We start from the raw sequence: 19,078 nt of genomic DNA, 5'->3' as shown, positions 1-19,078 counted from the left end.
CCGCAGGACTCCCAGGCGGTCAAACATTCCCACCCAGACTACTATAGGGGCGGGGCTTCGATGAGAATTATCAGGTGCGCCCTCCTCAGGGCCCCATCGGGACTCCCAACTCCTTCGCCTCTCCTCCCTGGGTAGGAAGACGACCGCTAGGGGTGGCCAGGGGGTTGCTCAGATCTGGTGTGGATCTGGAGCCCGACCGCGGCCACGGAATCCCTGCCGTGTGGGGAGGTGGGTTTTCAAGCCATATTTGGACAGGTTATGTAAAGAAAACGCCACTCAGACCTCACGTTCCGTTTATTGGTACCCGAGGGGCTGGGAGCTGCTTTTCCGGAGAGTCTCCCCTCCCACCCTCTAACGTTTTGCACGTTGGAGGAAGCCCTAAAGGAGATACTTAATTTTGGAGGGAATTCGAATTGGAAAGCCAGGCACCTAACGGGTGCTCATAAATGTCAGGTTCCTTCTTTTCCCTTCCCAGACCGGGAGGAGGCATCCCACTGTGACCGCTGGTCAACTGAGGGATGTGCTTGGAGATGCGGGGCATCGTCAGGCTAATGAGCTCTAGCCTGGAGGGTCCAGTACTGGCCCCGAAGGCTGGTGTGTGCCTCCAGGAAGCCCTGGCTAAACTCCATCTCTGCCTGGCTGCCCTCTGACTCCCAGTAGAGCGTCTGTTGCCCACGAAATGTCGTTGTCCTCAGGCTGTGGATATCCCGGATCTGGGAGGAAAGGGGCAGCCCCAAGGGACCGACCACAAATGATAATTAGCTAGCATTCACGAGCCCTTAATATACAAGGTATCATATACCCAGGGTCACATTTACTCCTCACACAACAGCCCTATCAGGAAGACACCATTATTCTACCTAGGAAACTGAGGCTCAGAGAAGTTGTGCTCCTTCCCCAGGGACGCACAGCCAGGACGCCAGAGCTGGGATTTGAGTCCAGATTAGTTTGATTACAGAGGCCAGGCTGCCTCCTCCAGGGAGCTGATACCTTACAGATGCCAGTTCTCCCAGAACACATGAAAACCTCATCGGGGAGGGCTCGGCCCACTCTTCTGGTAAAATTACATCAGGGTCTAAAATCAGGCTTCGGTCCTGGGTGAACTGGCAGTCTACATTGGAAAAGGTCTCTTCTATTTCATTCTTGTAGGGAACTCAATAAGCATTTGTTGGTGAATAAGTGGAGGAAACTTTTCTCCCATTCTCTCGCTAATGATTTTGAGGGGTTTGATCAGAAGTAAACTCAGTGGGTCCTATAGCCCAGCAACCCCCAGTCCCTGTCCCCAGAGATGGATGTCCAGAATTAGAGCAGAAGTCATCCTGGTGGCCTCACCAAGATGTAGCTGGAATCCGTTTCCTTGGTTCTGGTGCCCGTGTCCATGGCCAGGGCACGGATGGCGATCCGGGCCTGTGGGGCCACGTCGATGAAGATTCGGCAGCCCCCCATGTTCCTCCCATCCGGACTCAATGATGGACTCACGATTTCACCCCGGGGTCCAAAGAGCTGCATGTCACATCCTGCAGGGGGAGAGCAGGCGTACAGACTGGGTGTGGACCACCTCCGGAACATAGGAGTCCCCCAGAGTGACCACTCTTGCCAGAGGCCAGGGCAGCAGGGCAGCCGGGGAGCAGTGGGGGATCAGTGTGGCACTGCGGTCAAGATCGGGGCTCCCAGGCAGAAGTCTCCACCGAACCCCATCTCTACCACTTCCCGGTTGTGTGACCCTAGGTGAAGGCTTTAAACGCTCCGCGCTTCAGTTCCTTCCTCCGTAAAGCGAAGGGAACAACAGCACACACGGGGCAGGGCAGTCTTTAAGAGGAATCAGCGAAGTCACACGTGCAAAAGTGCTTCATGCTGCACCCGCCCCAACCGGGGCAGCCCTTCCTGCCTGCGCCTCCTGGGCCTCCCTCAAAGCGGGTGCCTGCATGTGGGGAGGCTGGGAAGTGAGGAGTGATGACCAGGTAGGAGCTGGTGCCGATGCGCTGCACACTGAGGGGCAGAGGAAGAAGCCCCCCAGGGTCCCACTTCTCACCTGTGGCCTGGGGGGACCCCTAGGGAAGCCACCTTCAGCAAGCTTGGGCTGTGGAAGAGGGCAAGCCCCCTGAAGCAACCTAGACAGCTCTCCGTGGATACGGATGGGCCCACGGGCTAGCAGGGCTCTCGGGGACGCCATCCTCCGCACGAGGTGTGCACGTGCACCCACGCCCTGCTGAGCGGAGGATGAGCCAGGAGGACAGTGCACCCAACAGGACCGAGGAAAGAGGCTCGCAGAAGGACCTTACAGGATCCTGAAGGACCTGCGTGCCGGGGCCAGGGTGTGGGGCCCCCGACGGCCTGAGTGAGGGAGTGAGGATGTCCGCCCATCTCGCGCAGGGCCCCAGAGAGGAAGGAACACCGTGCACCTCCGGGACCTCGTCCTGATCGCACATACAGGGATGGGGGTGTCGGGGGGTGTCCGGGAAGGTGCTGCTTTTCATTCTCAGTCAGCTCAGCTCCCTGTCTGCCTTGCCCGCTGGCCCGTCGGGACTGGCCCCGTTGGCAGCAGCGCCCAGCCAGCCAGCCTCTGGGGAAGGCGGGGAGGCTCCAGGGCCTCGCCATACCTCGGTGGAAGGCTCGCGGGGCAGGCTGGCTCGAATACCAAAGCCGCACTCCGCCTCGCAGCTGCACAAGACGCTGCCTCACCACCAGCGTGTTGGCTTTGGAGCTGAAAGTCATGCCGGGCAGCTTCCTGCACATCTTCCTCCACGTGAGCCTGCCCCAAAGCAGCAGCATCTCCCCTGGGAAGTGGCAGTGAGGTGAGGACCCAGCACCCCGAGCCCAGGTCCTGACTCTCCCACTTGCTGGCTATGCGACTGTAAGGAACTGGACGTGTGCTAATCTCTCCTAGCCTCAGCTTCCTCATCTGTGAAATGGGGACAACCACACCCCAGTTATGAGCTGGCTGCGATGGTTACACATGGGGATGCACCTGGAGGATCCCCCCAGGAATGGGGCACCCTGGCGTCCCACTCACTGCCACCTAGCAGATCCTGTCACTGGCAACAGCTGCTCACGTGGCCCTAGACATACCAGCACTGCAGTTGAGGGAACTGTCGAGGACTCGGAGGGTCACCACCTCACCCAGGGGCCGCCCGATGGCCACTGCACAGTCTGCCCGCGCTGGGCCTCGCATGTCAATGGTTCCTGTTGGCTCAAGGTGCTGCCGGCCACAGGCGCCTGGAAAGGGGGCGGGAACTTCCAGGTGGGGTATCCCCAGCAGGGCAGGGCCGGGGGCTTTCCGTGCTGGGGAAGGAGACTGGGAGCTGGGGCGGCTGGCGTCCTCCTAGGCCCCGCCGGAAGCTTTCTCAGGCAAGGAGGGGGCTGCGTGGGCCAGAGCATCGCCACCCAAGGCAGACAGCCACCACTGACATGCCAGCAAGAGGGAGGCAGCGTGTACAGTGGGTCACACAGGCGGGGATTCTGACTCTGTGACACCCTCCCTTGATGATAATAAGTGAGCTTGCACTTTACCAGTGAGGAAGAGGCCCCCCTGAACCCGGCCTCCAAGCCCATCCCTTCAGCCCGACCGCACTCATCCCAGCGTCCCAGGCGCTGCAGCCACAGGACCACCCCCAGGAGGTCCCCACAAGGAGTACGGCCTGGCTCTCCCAGGTGAACATGCCTTTGCCCACCCCTCTTGCAGCCAGTCAGCCGCCCAGACAGAAAGGAGGAAGGAACGTAACTGGACTCTGCTGGGCTTTCCTGGGGCCCGGGCGGGAGTCCTTGCGGCCGGGGAGCTGGGGAGAGGAGGTGGGCCTGGGGCTGGGGCCACTGCGGGGAAGCGGTGGCAGCTGTGGTCTGGCCAGGAGCAGTGGATTCCTCGTGGGGCACCAGGCTGGGTGTCCCCTGCCCTGCACAGGGCCCAGCCCAGCAGCCCCGCACCGTCACCGGCTTGGGCAAATGCTGGCAGAAGTCGGCTGGCACGGGCACCCGGGCCTGGGGTCCGAGGCAGGCGGCGTGCCGGCGCTGGATGCCATCCCCACACGAGACAGAGCACTGCCAGGAAAGATAGGAAGGAGTTGGGACTGACCCCGCTGAAGGGTGACAAGGACAGCGGCGACCACAGGCCGGGCAGGATCTGATATAATCTTTGCACAACACGGGAGGCGGGCATGGGTGTCCACGCTCCTCAGAGAAGTCACCTTGCAAGGATCACACGGGGAGGAGGGGCAGGGCTTCAAGCCCAGGTCTCTCCCCGTCGCCCTCGAGGTCTCTCTGCCCTGCAGCCCCTGGAGCGGGGAGCAGGCAGTGCGGCTTTGTCCTTCCGCCCTCCATCACTCGTCACAGCCTGGTGTCCACCCTCCCCTCCCACCCCGCACTGCCCCACCCAAGGGATCAACTCCCCCGACCCAGATGCCCAGGGTCCTCCTGACGCAGGCAGCGGTGGCCGTCTGCTTTGCCTCTTCTCCCTCCGCACCGTGAGTGAGCCCCTCTGCGGGGGACCTGGCCCTGTCTGACTTTGTCTCTCCAGCGCCTTGTGAGGTGCTGGGCACGGGGTGGCATTTGCTCATCTGTGGGGAGTTACCAGCCCTTCATCTTCTGGAGTCTTCAGACCTCAGGGCCTCTTAAGGCTTACCTGTCCCCCACGTCTCTAGGCCTTGCTATGTCTTCCATCTCTAGGTGCCCCGGCTGCCCTCTCCCCAAGAGACCCAGCTCTCCCCCTGCTTTCAGGGGACCACAATGAATCAAAGCCCCCAAAGGTCCCCATGTGTGAGGACCCTCGGCCCGTGCACTCACCAGCCCCAGCTGCAGCACTTACCTGCATCCAGGCGCTGACGTGCCACCGGTAGGTGCAGTCGGCGATGATGCAGGGGATGCTGGCCTGCGGCCGCACCAGACCTACACAGGCCGCCCCATCCACCTCTGTGTCCTGGCCTTGGTCCAGCTGCACACAGGCCACCAAGCGCATGGCAGTGCCGAGACCACAGCTGGCTGAACATGGGCCAAGGGACATGACCTTCCACCTGCAGGAAGAGAAGACCCCAGAGAGAGGCTAGGCTTCCCTGAAGGTGGCACTGCCCTGGTGGGCTCCATGGATGGCCAGCCAGGACAGGTTCCAAGGCCACTGGGATCCAGCAGTACAGCCCCTGCAACCCTCCTGGCTAGTCACAGGGCTGAGTGGCAAGGGAAAGGCTCTGCGGGAAAGAGAGCTCTTTGCCCTTAACAAGGTGCCCCCTTTCTTCCCCTTTATCACAGGACACCCGTGGACACCCAGCTGCTTGCTAGTCCGAGTAGCAGGGACGGGGGAGCAGTGACCCAGGATGAAGGAGAACAGATCTCCACATCAGTCAGTCCTGCCCATGTTAACTTATCATGTTTCAACAAACGATAACGACTGACAGTTTTCAGAGCCGGGACAGAAGGCAGGTAGGCCGCACTGGAGCCTGGAGCCCTAGAGTCCCCGCGCTATGCTGCCCTCCCGGCCCGTGATGCCCCCTCTCAAAAACACGCCTCTGTGGGCCTGGCGCTGTTCTAGACTCCGGGATACGGCCGTGAACCAGACCAAGTCGGCCCCCTCGCCCCGGCCCACCGTGGAGCATATATGGTTCTCTGCCTCGTGACATCTGGGGCCCATGTACGGGTCTTTCTCGTGGGGGCCATCTGCACAGCATAGGACGTTTAGCAGTACCCCTGGCCTCCACCCACTAGATGCCAGCGGCAGCACTCCCCACCCCCAGTTGTGACAATTAGAATGTCACAGGGGGGACTTCCCTGGCAGTCCAGTGGTTAAGACCGCACACTTCCAGTGTAGGGGATACGGGTTCGAGCCCTGGTTGGGGAACTAAGATCTCACATGCTGTGGGGCACAGCCAGAAAAAAACCAAGTCCCAGGAAGGACTCCCCGCCTCTCTGTTACGGCACCCTGAGCGGAGCCTGGGAAGGGATGTCCAGAGCAGACACATTCAGGCAGCGGGAAAGGAGGTGCAAATGCCCTGAATCAGAAGCACTGCCTGGAATGTTCCGGAACATCAAGGAGGCCAGGGTGGCCACAGTGACGTTCCGGGGTAACCAGAGCTCCTGTGCGTGTGAAACTCCCATGAAAAAAAATCCCAGACCTTTTCCAATATGATGTGGGAAAATAAACGGGGTGCACATTTAAGCATAGGCAGGGAAATCAAGCGACACGGGTGTGGATGGTAAGGGGATCACAAAGCTAGAGCGATGAAAACAGTTTGACTTGGGGGTGGGAATAGGTGGGGGAAGTAAAACAACAGAGCCTGGTAGGAGCCTCGACACAGACCCAACCCACACGAGAATTTAAGATGCGATAAAGGGGGCACCTGGGGGGACGCAGCAAATGCTGTTGCTGGTCAGTGATTTGGAAAAGTAGAGTTTGCTCCCCGACTTCGTGACTGACCCCAGGTAAATCACAGATGAGTTAAAGGTTTTAAGGTAAATAAAGTCTTATCTGTAGTGGTGTATTTCTTTAAAACCAAGGAGACATATGAAGGAAACACGGAGATATGCTAGCATCTATTAAATCTGGTCGTGGGACAGGGGTGACTGTTACATTCTTTTCTGGATGCTTCTGTAGGATACAGAAGAGCACGGCATTATTTAAAATGCAAAATTACAAAGAAGAAACCACGGGAGAACTGTGAACAAGGCAGGTGAATATCTGCCCTTCCCTCTCGGGCTCCAGCCTGTCCCCGGACCCTACTGGTGTGAGCTGTCTGTCCCCGAGGCTTTGGCGGTGCTGTGCCCCAGCTGGACCACCCTCAGGCTCCACTCAGATGCCGCCTCTTCCACTGGGAAGTGCCCCTGCCCTGCCCACCCCGTCACCCCCATTAGAACCAACAGCACTGCCTGAGTTTGCTGGAGTGTCTTCTCTGACACCGAGTGCAGCCTGCCGGGTGGTCCTGTTTCCTGTGCCACCGAGCTGCCCTTTAACCCCCACGGGCCTGGCCCGGCGTCGGCACAGGCCAGGAGTTCAGGCTGCCTACTGCACACCCTGGGGCTGCTGACCTGGGCGGGCAGGGCTCTGGGCTGCAGGCCTCCCGCTGCTCCGGGCGAGGCAGCCCCTGGCACTGGGTGTCCGGCAGGATCTCCTCGGCCTTGTCCTCCCCGTGGGCCCGGGCGCAGTACAGGATCCTCTGCGCGACTCCTCCCCCACAGGTCACGCTGCAGGCCGCCAGCTGGTACCGCCACCTGGGGCAAACCAGAGTCGGGGGGACCCCGAGGAGTGAGGGGCTTCCCCTCACTTCCCCAGACTGGAAAGGGCCTGGAAAGGTTCTCTCTCCAGGGGTCACTTTTACATCTCCACTGAGAGGCTCAGCGCAGTGGACAGAGAATGTTCAGAAGCCCCCATTTTACAGAAGGGGAAGCTGAGGTCGCAGCTGGAGAAAGCCCGCACGCAGCCATGAAGACCCAACGCAGCCAAAAATAAATTTATTTTTGTAAAAAAAAGAAGGGGAAGCTGAGGGTGGACGTGTCCAAAAAGCAGTGGGGGGAGGGGCAGGGCACCCAAGGGGCCCTGCCGAGATGTCTGTCTCCAGTGGGAGTCCTAGCTCCATCGTCACCTGAACCCCGCCCCTGCCGGCACTCCCAACCTTCCTTCCCACTGTGTTTGCCATGTCGCACCAACACCATCCAGCGTGAACTGTACGTCTCCCCCATCAATCTTATTTCTCATCTGTCTCTCCCTTGCCCCCAGCGTCTACTCCAGGAGGGCAGGGATGCCCGTCTGTCTTGTTCACTGCTGTGTCCCCTTGTGCCAGAACAGCACTTGGACATACTTAGTAGGTGCTCAGTAAAGAGCAAGTGATGAAAAAATGACCCATCAACCACCTGCGCCCTCAGCGTCCCAGATCCCGTGCGATGCACGTCACACACTTTAAAAGCCCTACAGTCTTCCGGGCACCAATACAATCCGCTCCTGCAGGTGAGGACGCCAAGGGTCACGAGCTTAACGGGAGGTGATGATGCCACCTCCAAGAATGCCCGCCTAGGACCACCTGTCTCCTTGGGAAGGGGCCCACCTGGCAGGGCAGGGCTCCGGGCTGCAGTCCTCGAGGGGCCTGGGCCGGGGCATCGGCCAGCACTTGGAATGAGGCAGGGAGACAAAGCGGCCTTGGTCCATCCTCACACAGCGGACAGCCAGTGGCACCTGCCCCCCTCCACAGGTCACGGGGCACGGTGCCAAGGCTCGGGTCTCCCACCTGTAGGAAGGAAAGGCCAGTGCTCCGTAGGTAGCCACAGCCAGGGTAAGACTCCTTCCTCCCTGGGGGACCCAGACTGCTGCCCCTCCGCACTGTCTCCCTCCCCCGGACTCACCAAGCCGGGCACGGGGCAGCCTGGCAGACCTCCTGCCGGCTCCCAGGCTGGCTTGCCAGGTCACACAGCTCTTCCCGGACGGGTGTCCTGAGGGCAGAGTCCATGCACACGAAACGCAGCTCCATCAGGCCTGCTGGGAGGAAGGAGGGACCCCGCGCCCCAAGAGGGGGGCTCAGCATGGACCATGGGTGCCCCACTCTGAAGAGCTCTAGCAGACGAGGCCCACGTGGATCTGAGTCTCAGCTCTTTCACTTAGCAGCTGTGTGACCTTGGACAAGTGACTTAACCTCTCTGAGCCTCAGGTTTTTCATCTAACGGTGCCTGACTTGGAGGACTACTTATAAAGATTTTTCAAGGGGAGCTATACAGTGCCTGGTGCATAGTAGGGGCTCAAAAGTGGTAACTGCTCTTATAACTTGAGGGGCATTATAACAGTCGCTATATGAAAATCTGTTACTGTGTTTATCACCAACATGTTATTAGGACCGTGTCCTTGCATCTCTCTGCAAAAGTATCCTCAAAAGAAATCTCTGGCCTCAATTCTAAACGTGCTGGAGTTTACCTGAGCAAGTGATTAGGGGTTTAGTTTGCTTATTTATTTATTTACTTATTTACTTATGCCACACAGCTTGTGGGATTTTAGTTCCCTGACCAGGGATTGAATCCGGGCCATGGCAGTGAAAGTGCTGAGTCCTAACCCCTGGACTGCCAGGGAGTTCCCAGGGTTTTAGTTGAAAACACTGTGTATCTTAAAATTAATTTTGTTTCTCTGGGTTGGCCTCCAGGAAGCTCAGAGCTAAGTTTGGGGCCATCTTAGACCTTAAGAATACGCTCTTGGGTGCCAATACGGCCAGGTTTTATCATCATTTCCTACCTTCCAGCCAGTCAGTGAGCACATTCGTGTGGCTGTCTGTACTTGGCCCCGATCTCCTTGCTTATAACGTCATGTTCTTGTGTAGCTGGATATTTTGTAAGCCACCTCAAATGCTTTTTTTAGAATTAGCTGACCCTCAGGGGCGCTGGGGTCCTCACCTTGACCACAGGAGACGGAGCACGGCCCCGCCAAGGGAGTCCACACGTGTGTGGCATGAGCCTCTGGCCTGGCACTGCCCGCTGGGGATGCAGCATTCTCCCCTGGAGACTGGGCATCTGACTGCAGAGGGCAAGCAGCAAGGTGGTGGGTCTGGGCTTCCCATCTCCACACCTCTGGGCACCTGGCCCTCCATTCCCACCTACCCCAATCTCTTCAGGAGAGAACAGAAGTGGTTACCAGCACCCCAAAGGCCTTGCCTCCCCGCTGCTCCTTTCCCGGGAAGCCTGCTTCCTGGCCTCCAGGGGATGCCCTCACCACACGCCCCACCTTGGCCTCTGCGTCAGCATCAGTAGTCAGTGTGGGGCACAACCGCGCTGGGGCTCTGGAGCCAGAGTTGCAGGCACGCTTGGCCCTGCAGTCCCCACCAGCCGGGGGCGGGGCACGGGGATAGGATCGGCCGGCACCCTTGTCCGAAAGTAACATCACCCAGCCTGAGCCCGTGGACGCAGGCAGGAGTGTGGCAGCGTCTCTCTGCGCAGCAGACAACTGACAGCATTCCATCAGAGTCTGCATTGCTCAGCCTGCTTGCCAGCGGGAAGGGGCCTGCCCAGCAGCTCTGAGATCTGTCTCTAGGGTTGTCCTCTGCCCAGGGCCTCCCGAGGACAGCAGCCCTACACGGGGCAGTCTTCTAGCACTGGCAGGAGGCCAGTGGTAACCAGTGCTCTCCATTCTCCAGTGCCCAGGATACTCACATGGCCCCAGCCCGGAGGACATGCCACCTCGACACAGGGCTCAAGGGCAGGCGGCTTCTCGTCTGCGGAGCAGGGCCCAGCGGTTGCTGGCGCCCCCATGCCATCTACCCCCTGCACACACGTCGTGTTCTGCATGGCTGGATCTGTTCCACAGGCCGACGAGCACGCATCCGGCACCTCCCTGAGGACGGCACAAGACAGCCATTAGGCCCTGCCTCTGCTCCTGGGGCGGAGGGGCAGTGAACCTGCTCCCCCATACCCAAGAGCCCAAAGGGGGATCCCCGCCGAAAGGCAGAAGCCAGGGACCTTTCCCTGAAGCCTGGATGAACGGCTGCTGGCCCTCCACTCGGCCCCCAGGGTGCAATGACACCGGCCCTGACCGGCCCTGACCCTCCCGCCTTCCAGAGGCAAAGGTGGGCCTCCAACCAGACAACCTAGCAGGTGCTGGGAAACAGGGGCCAGATGCAGTCGATCACCAGTTCGGGGACAGCAAATGCATCTCCCGTGGCAGCCCTGAGAGGTGGCGGCTGCTTGGAGTGTTGTGTTGAGAAGGATTCTGAGGCACGATTGGCCCCCAGGAGGAAAGAGTGGTGACTGCTACGTCTGCCACGGATGCGGGGCGTGTGGGGGAAGACGCCCAGAGCCACGTGTGGACCACCAGTGACCTAGGCCACCTCCCTCCCCACTGGACAAAACTGGGGCCCAGAGAGGGAGGGGACTTGCCCGGGCCACCCAGGCAGTTAGCGGCAAATCAGAATGATACGCCTCTATCAGCTGGGACACTGTGGAAATGACAATAGCAGTGACAAAGTGGCATTTATTGCTTTACATCCGTGGTTTTGCTTGATCCTCGCAGCCCTCCACGAGCAGAGACTTGGAAGTTCAGAGGCGGAAATGGCCAGTCCAGGGCCTCCGGGATAGGAGGTGATTCCAAGGTCGGCACTCACCCAGGGTGGTGTGACTTGGCCAGAGGCCTCAGGAAAAGGGGACACTCAGAAGGGGCAGGGCTCAGCTCAGGGATAAGCCCTGCCAGGGAGTCTCTGCCTGGACCTGCCTGGATCCGTGCTCACCTCCGGGGGCAGGGCTGGGGATTGCAGGTCTCCACGGCCACTGGCTGCTGGGCCAGCGCTCTGCACCGGGAGTGGGGCACCGTCCTCAGGAGGCCGCCCTGGGCCTCCACGCAGCGCACCACCCGCTCCCGCAGGCCCCCTCCGCAGGAGGCACTGCATGGGCCGAAGTCTCCGGCCGCCCAGCTGAGGAGAGGAACAGAGCATCGGGCCCCTGGCCAGGCCCCCAGGCTGGCTCAGGGGCGGGGGCGGGAGACTGGCAGGTCTGTCTAGGCGAGTCACTTCCCGGGCCTGGCTTGGGCCCACTGTCCCTTCAGGTACCCGGACACCGCGCAGGTACAGGCAGCCCAGCCCTCCACCTCTCCAGGTGTCCCCAGGCTGCACCTGAGCCTGGGGACCACTGTCTAAAAGTGCCTGTGGGCGGCTGCCCCAGCCCTGCCCCCAACAGGGACGGCTCTGTGCCTAGCCCTGTGCTCCTGCCAGGGGGTGGGCCCCTCCCTCAGCCTCCCAGGCGGGGCGGTCACCCCCCTGGAGCGGTGAGCGCCTGAGCCCCAGGCACACTCACGACGGGGGACAGGGTACGGAGGTACATGACTCGGACCACGCCGCCGGCTGCCGGCTCCCTGCGCACCGGGCAGCCTCCACCCACTCGTTCGCTGCCTGGTCCCGACAGCTGTGGGTCACCCAGCGCAGCCCTGCGGGGGGAGAGGGGGGCTAGACCACCTCCGTGCGGGGAGCAAACCAGGCTTTCAGGCGAGCCCTGCCCCGGGCCTCACCTGCCCCACAGCTCACCGAGCAGGCCCCCCGCACGGGAGCCCACGCCCAGGCCGGCCGACGCTTGGGCTGGAAGTAGGTGAAGGTGATGTCTGGGCGGGCGAGGCTGCCATACTCCTCACCGTAGCGCCTGTAAACCTGCACGAGACACACGGAGAGCCGGGGCCAGTCCAGCGGGCTGTCTGAGGGCCACTGTCACGGCCACCTCCTCCTGGAAGCCTTCAATATTTCATTCCTCCATCTCTATACTCTTTCCCTCGGCAAGCCATCACCGACACTGACCCCACGCCACGCTTCGAGGACGGCCCGGTGACCAGGACGCTGCCCCAGGCTCACAGTGGGGTGGGGGAGGGTGGGCTGGTGGTAGGTGCGGGGATAGAGGTTCGCACAGGGGATTATGGGAGCACGAAGAAGGTGCTGAGGTTGACTAGGGTGCGGGGAGGCGTGGAGGCGGGTGAAGGGGTGTTCCAGCAGAGGGGAGCCCAGCCCCAGCCTGGTGTGAGACCAGCACAGCTCGGGCTTCTGCAGCAGGAGATGAGACCCAGAGGTGGGCAGGAAGGGGCTGGATCAGGGGCCCTGTAGCTGTCTGGCAGCTTGGCCTCGAGCCTGAGGACACAGAGAGTTAAGGAAGAGTGTCCAGCAGGGAGCCTGGGTCTGTCCGTACTTCAGGAGGGTCACTGGGTCCTGTGAGGGGCCAGTCTGGTGGGCAGAGGCCAGGAGGACGCCCCCAAGGTTCCAGCATCTACTCCCACAACACCTCATCTGGCCACCCGTCACAGTCCTCTGCTAAAATGCGGGTTCTTGGCACACACACACCCCACAGCAGGTCCTGGTTGAGTGTCTCTGAGAGGGGCCCCGGAATCTGTATTTTTTATCCTCACCGCAAAGGATGACAACAGAGCTGCTTGACACCCAGCCCTTGGAACAGCGTTCCCAGGGGCGGGGAGGTGGGTGAACTGGGCCACGTGGGGAGGTGGGGAAGTGGTTAACTGTTCACTGGTGGGGCTCGCTCTGGCCTGGCCTGGACTTCTGGGGGAGCCCCTGCTGCCTCCCCAGCTGTGGGAGCAGAGGGTGGGGCTGCTAGACCAAAGTGAGGGGCCGTGGAGACTTGGACTCCCCCACAAAGGCTGTCAAGGGCTATTTCAACGTCCACTACTTCCCGTCCTCCCTCCAGCACCTTCCTCAGCAAAGCACACGAGGCGCCGCTTGCAGACGAGGTTACAGCGTGCGGGACACACCCAAGCACAGCCGGGGCTCCCAAAGAAACAGCGAGAACCCACATGCACCCAGAGCTGCCCCTGGGCCAGGGCCTGCCGCCCACGCTGCCCGCCCACGACCCCAGGAGGCGGGACTGCCATCTGGCCCCCACTCTGCAGATGAAGATCTGGGGAACCCAGCATCCCCGCCAGAGGAGAGCGAAGCGCGGGAAGGGGATATTCAGGCTCCAGTTCCGGCCCTCACAGTGCCCGCCCCTTTGTCCCGGAACTTCTGGGTGTCTCATGCCCGCTGCTAGGATGGGGCCTTGGGCACTTGGAGAGGCGAGTCCGCACGCACTTATGCAGCCTGGCCACCCTCCGTGTGCACGTGTGGGGCACCAGACAGTCTGCCAAGCGCTTGCTGTGCGTCGTTTTGAAGAAAAAACAAACGCATCTTCACGTCACGTAGGTCGGCTTAGTCTCATTTTGCAGACGGGGAAACTGAGGCTCAGAAAATTAAGTCTTTTGTCCAAGTTTCTGCAGAGCCAGGGTCTGCGCTCTGGGCTGAGTCCCTAGCCTGGGCTCCTGACCCCCGGGTCGCCCTGCCTCCAGCTCCCGGGCTGCCTCTGCTCCTCTTGCATTAGCTGCCCCCACGGTGGGTCTCTAATCTGGGCACCGGCCCAACCAGCCTCCCCCACGGTCTCGTGCCCCCCACCCTCCTTCGTCCGGGTCTGACGTAGCCCGACCCCAACTCCGCCCTACACAGACCCCCAGCAGCTCCCCAGGCCCCCAGGAGGAAGCCTGAACTCCTCACACGGCCAGCAAGGCCCCTCCAGGTCTGCCTGGCCCTCCAGCCTCCTCACCTGGAGGGTCCCCTTCCTCCCTCCCTCCTAAGCACCTCTCCTGGGCACGCACTGCTCGCTCAAGACACTCCCCTCCCTGCTCGGCCTGCAGCGTCAGCTCATCTCAGACCTCGGCAGCACAGCCCCTGTCCCGGGAAGCCCCCGACCCCTGCACAGGGCTCTCCCTCTGACCCACTCCCAGCACGCCAGAACTCCCGTGGGCTCTGAGCACGGGGACCCCAGGCCCCCCGGCGGCCGCCGAGAGAATGAAGAGGTGTGCGTCTGAGCTGACGGACCAGCGGACGCCAGGGGGAGGCCCCCGGTCACCTGGATCTCCATGTCGTCCTGGGTGGGGCCCTGGATGCGGATCTCCTCCAGGCGGGGCAGCCGGTCCTCAGTCAGGGTCACTTTGTACTGGATGCGGCTGTCCTCCAGGAGGGAGGGGTAGGTGGTGCTGGGAGAGATGCTCGCATTTCCGGCCACGACATAGCGCCCACGGATCCTCACTGCTGTTGGGGGAGGGGCCATCAGCACCACAGAGAACCCCCACCTCCCACCGTGGGAGCCAGCACCGCGCCCCTCACAGACAGGTCCTGTTTAAGGAAAGGTGACAACTGGGCCAACGGGGCATGACTTCCACGGCCGCACCTGCCACTCCCGCCCCAGGATCCCCAGCCTTCCTGGGGAGCAGGTCCTCCTGGTATCCCACGCTCTGAACAGGCTGTCTGACCACGGGAGGCTCCCCACGTGGTGACTCTGTGCCTCTTCCTGGAACCTGGTGAGTGCCGTGGACCTGCTCCCTCACCAAGTGCACTCACACCCCACTCTACGGGGGCTCAAGGACCCCAGGGCAAGCACCCCACCCCAGATTCCAAAGTCAGGACAGGGCGCCCCCTGGAAATAAAGCCCCACAGCGGCGTTAAGTAAAGAGGTCAGCCTTGCCCAGAGACAGGTCTGACCTGCGCCCTGTGTCTGACCTGACCCAGACCGTCTTTGTTTAGGGTGGGAGCTGGCCACACCAGAAGGACCAAACACATGACTTAGGGTGGCGGCCTTGAGTCACCAAGCCTCCGCCAACCCGAAGACTGAGATCATCCAGGGGGCGATCAATCCATCCCCCAATCGTGTCTACATAACGGAGCCCCATAGCACCTGGACCCTGAGCTCAGGAGAGCTCCCAGAGTAGGCGGTACACCGTGCGTGTGGTCACTTTTGAGCTGGACACGGAGCCCTCCCTGACGCTGCCCTAGCATCTCTTCCTTTGGCTGCTTTTATTTTGTATCCTTCCCCTGTAATAAGCCGTAACGGTGAGCGTAACAGCTCTCAGAGTTCTGGGAGTCCTCCCAGCGAGTCATCCAACGGACGGCAGCTTGGGGAGCACCCGAACTTGCAGGTGGCATCAGAAGTGACGGCACGTTGGGGCTGCGCCCTCGACCGTCATGGTCTGGTTAACTCCTGTGGGCGTCCTCTGGCCCACTCACCCAGGTGCGTGAAGAGAGGCCTGTGGTTGATGACGTATATGCTGGTCAGGTCGGGGGTAACGGTCAGGAACGTGACATACTCTAGGAGGAAGCGGGGGGGGAGGGGTGGTCTCAGGTCACTTAGGTCACAGTCAAGGGGAGCAGATTTCAGCGCCAGAGGGAGGTGGGACTCAACTCCTCGACTGGCTTTGGAAAAGACCTGACCTGTTCTATAAATGGATCAAAGTCAAGGATTTTCCGAGCATAAGGTCCCTCCTGCTAAGAGTCCTTGAGCAGCAGAGGAGAGGACAGCCCACCACAGATTTCCCAACGTCTGTATGTTTTCTGCACCACAGGTACACGGAGCAGCCGTTACCGATGTGCCGCAACCCCAGCAGGGGCCTCATCACCAAAAGCTGAGCCTCGTGGGGAGGCTGGCAGAGAGGAACGCGAGGCTGAGGCCGCTAAGAGGGCCCAGGGCTGAGCCAGAGTGCGGGCCCCGCCACCTAGGCAGCCGGCACCCAGGCTCTGGGCTGTGGGGTTTCTTGGAGGCTGGGGGGAAACCGGCCCTTCACCCACAGGGAGGCCCCTACCTCTGGCTCTCCCGGCCGTGAAAGAGCCGTTCTGAGGACGGCACGTGCTGTTGTCCCCGCCACACACCTGGCACACATCTCGCACCTGCCCGGAGGCCATCCTGCCGTCACAGCCAAATGTCTGAGCAAAGGAGAGTGGCAGGTGAGACCCGGGTGACGTCACGGGACGGTGCTGGCCCACTGACACCCACAGCTCTGAGGTTCACACAACCAAATGGGGCATTTCTGCAGCTTCTGACATCTGTGCAGGAGGCAAGCTGAAATGACTTGTCCAAGGTCACAGCAAGGCTCTTGACCCCAAGCTCGGCCCTGTATCCGAGCATCACCCAGTGCAGACTCTACTGCAGCTTCACGGGGGCAGCACCCCCCAGACCTGACCCCTCGAAGGCCCCTTAGCCTCTTGGTTTCTGATGCGAGAGGCCTCGGGGCCACAGTGGATGGAAGGGCACCTCCACTGCCGGAGCACGCCTACCTTGCAGCTGCCCGACACGCACAGGCTCAGGGTCCCATCCTCCAGAGGGCTGCTTGGCACACACCGTGTCCCATCCAGGAAACTGTCCCCACGCCTCACAATGAAGCTCTCGCCAATGGCCCGGCACAGATATCTACACAGAGCGTCCCCTGGAAAAGCAGAAGGACAAGAAACCCGGATGGGAGGGTGGCAGGGAGCAGGGAGGGCAGTGACCCTGTGAAACACGATCCAGGTGGGCCCCCACTGACCCCCGAGCGCCATCCCGCTTCACTCTTTGCATTTGGGGCAAGGTTTCTATTTCCCACCTGTCCTGCCTCCTGAGGCAGTAATCACACGGCGATGTCATAAATGTTACTGAATTACAAGCCGGGGAGCACGCTCCGTGCTTCCCGTGTCAACGCACTGACTCCTGCCAGCAATGCTGGCAGCAAGCTACGCCTCTTACCTCCATTTTGCAGATGGGGAACCGAGACTCAGAGATGAGAAGTCGTGGCCTGACCTGCTAGCCAGGGTGGGAGGCGTGACATGTCTGATGCAGGCCGAAGCCTGCTCTCAACAGCATCAGAGTGATGGTGGGTCTCCCCCAACGACTCTCCCTGCCCCGGGGTCTCAGGCCTGGCTCGCCCCGGCACCCCCCGGGACCCACCTCGACTGTACTGCTCGGCCGTGCCCCAGCGGTAGAAGGAGGTGCTGTCCGGGGAGAGGCGCAGGGGCTCCCCGTTGGTCTGTGCACACTGCTCCGACATGAACTCCAGCTGGGTCTTCTCGCAGGCCTGGTGGAAGGAAGCAGAGGACGGGCACGGGAGGGGCCGGGGCAGGGGGCCCGGAGCAGGGGGCTCAGGCAGGGAACCCTCGCCCCGGGAGACAGCAAGGCCCCCGGCAGTGCGAGGGCCAAGACGTGGGCTGGAGCCCAGCTCCTGGCTGCACCTCAGTTCCCTGCTCTGTAAAGTGGGGATGTCGAGCCTTCCTCCGCTGATGGGGGCCCACTACCCAGCAACGCAGAGGAAAGCCGGGCAAACAGCACTGCGGGGGGGAGGCCCCAACTTCAGAAAACGGGGCTGAGTTTGTGTATTCACTATGTCTGCACCTCCAGAGGCAGGTAATTGGAAAAGTCACAGGAGTCAAGAGCAAAGGGCTTCCGCACAAGAACCTCCGCGGGCGGGCGTCCTGGCCTTTTTTGCACTGGAGTCAGAGGAAAAGAATCCGAGTGGCCCTGCCGAGCAGGTGCGGGGACCACGGCTGCCCTCTTTGCAGGCCTGGCCCTCCCCCACCCCAGGCAAGGACTCCTTTCTCCTGGTCTGGGGAGGCCTCGGAGTCTGCCTGGAGAAGGCGGGGGCGGGGGGGAGGGAGGGAGGGTCTCAACACGTGCAGATCTTGAGTCAAGGCCAGAGGAATCACTCCACGCCTTCACACCCACTCTGATGGCCGTGTGGGAAACACAGGTAAGTGCTGGAGAGGGTGTGGAGAAATTGGACCCCTCGCACGTTGCTGGTGGGGAGGCCAAATGGTTCAGCTGCTGTGGGAAATGGCTCAGAGGTTCCTCAAGGACTTAAACGTAGAATCCCCATGGGATCTGGCAATTCCGCTTTGAGGTGTACACCCGAAAGAGTGAAAAGCTGGTGCTCAAAAAATCCACGGGGCTTCCCTGGGGGCGCAGTGGTTGAGTCCGCCTGCCGATGCAGGGGACACAGGTTCGTGCCCCGGTCCGGGAAGATCCCACGTGCCGTGGAGCGGCTGGGCCCGTGAGCCATGGCCGCTGAGCCTACGCGTCCGGAGCCTGTGCTCCGCAACGGGAGAGGCCACAGCAGTGAGAGGTCCGCGTACCACAAAAAAAAAAAAAAAAAAAAAAGTCCACGTACGCACATATTCATTAGCGGCACTATTCCCAACAACCAAAGACGGAAACAGCCCCAATGTACGGACAAATGGACAATGGATGAACAGATGAGCGAAATGTGGTCCATCCATCCAGTGGAATACTATTCAGCCATAAAAAGGAGTGAAGTTCTGGATGCGAGGGAGGTCCTAGAGGGAGGGGATATACGTATACGTATAGTTGATTCACTGTGTTGTACGGCAGAAACTAACACAACATTGTCAAGCAACCATACCCCAACAAAAAAATAAGAAAATATAAGAAGAAAAGAATAGGGACTTCCCTGGTGGTGCAGTGGTTGAGAGTCTGCCTGCCAGTGCAGGGGACACGGGTTCGAGACCTGGTCCGGGAAGATCCCATATGCCGCGGAGCAACTAAGCCCGTGAGCCACGAGTACTGAGTCTGTGCTCTAGAGCCCACAAGCCACAACTACTGAAGCCCACGCACCTAGAGCCCGTGCTCTGCAACAGGAGAAGCCACCACAATGAGAAGCCCGCGCACCACAGCGAAGAGTAGCCCCCGCTCACCACAACTAGAGAAAGCCCACGCACAGCAACAAAGACCCAACGCAACCAAAAATAAATAAATAAATTTATAAAAAATAAATAAAAAAGAAGAATAAACCGTAAAAAAAAAAAAAGAAAAAAGAAGTGACGTTACGGTACATGGCTGAACCTTGAAAACACCACGGTGAGTGAGA

General features: G+C 60.7%; 1 protein-coding gene across 1 annotated transcript in view; it reads right to left on the bottom strand.

Moving 5' to 3' along the window:
- Positions 1–288: 288 nt before the first annotated feature.
- Positions 289–19,078, bottom strand: part of ADAMTS13 (ADAM metallopeptidase with thrombospondin type 1 motif 13) — a 31,977-nt gene continuing 13,187 nt past the window's right edge. The window contains exons 13-31 of the mRNA XM_027104367.1: positions 17,149–17,275; positions 16,503–16,651; positions 16,031–16,151; positions 15,459–15,539; positions 14,305–14,486; positions 11,942–12,077; positions 11,731–11,860; positions 11,169–11,351; positions 10,099–10,279; positions 9,346–9,466; positions 8,314–8,443; positions 8,019–8,198; positions 7,006–7,188; positions 4,799–5,003; positions 3,723–4,035; positions 3,070–3,216; positions 2,601–2,777; positions 1,333–1,517; positions 289–713 (exon numbers count right to left, since the gene is read on the bottom strand). Of these exons, the coding sequence (XP_026960168.1) occupies positions 549–713; positions 1,333–1,517; positions 2,601–2,777; positions 3,070–3,216; positions 3,723–4,035; positions 4,799–5,003; positions 7,006–7,188; positions 8,019–8,198; positions 8,314–8,443; positions 9,346–9,466; positions 10,099–10,279; positions 11,169–11,351; positions 11,731–11,860; positions 11,942–12,077; positions 14,305–14,486; positions 15,459–15,539; positions 16,031–16,151; positions 16,503–16,651; positions 17,149–17,275 (3,096 nt within the window). The 3' untranslated portion in view covers positions 289–548. The remainder of the gene's footprint in view (positions 714–1,332; positions 1,518–2,600; positions 2,778–3,069; positions 3,217–3,722; positions 4,036–4,798; positions 5,004–7,005; positions 7,189–8,018; positions 8,199–8,313; positions 8,444–9,345; positions 9,467–10,098; positions 10,280–11,168; positions 11,352–11,730; positions 11,861–11,941; positions 12,078–14,304; positions 14,487–15,458; positions 15,540–16,030; positions 16,152–16,502; positions 16,652–17,148; positions 17,276–19,078) is intronic.

This window comes from Aethalodelphis obliquidens, unplaced genomic scaffold, assembly GCF_003676395.1.
Source record: "Aethalodelphis obliquidens isolate GAN/ISIS:26980383/991018 unplaced genomic scaffold, ASM367639v1 scaffold7, whole genome shotgun sequence".
Lineage (NCBI taxonomy): Eukaryota > Metazoa > Chordata > Mammalia > Artiodactyla > Delphinidae > Aethalodelphis > Aethalodelphis obliquidens.
The sequence above is the reverse complement of the archived record's forward strand: the minus strand, read 5'-3'. Positions and strand labels throughout refer to the sequence as shown.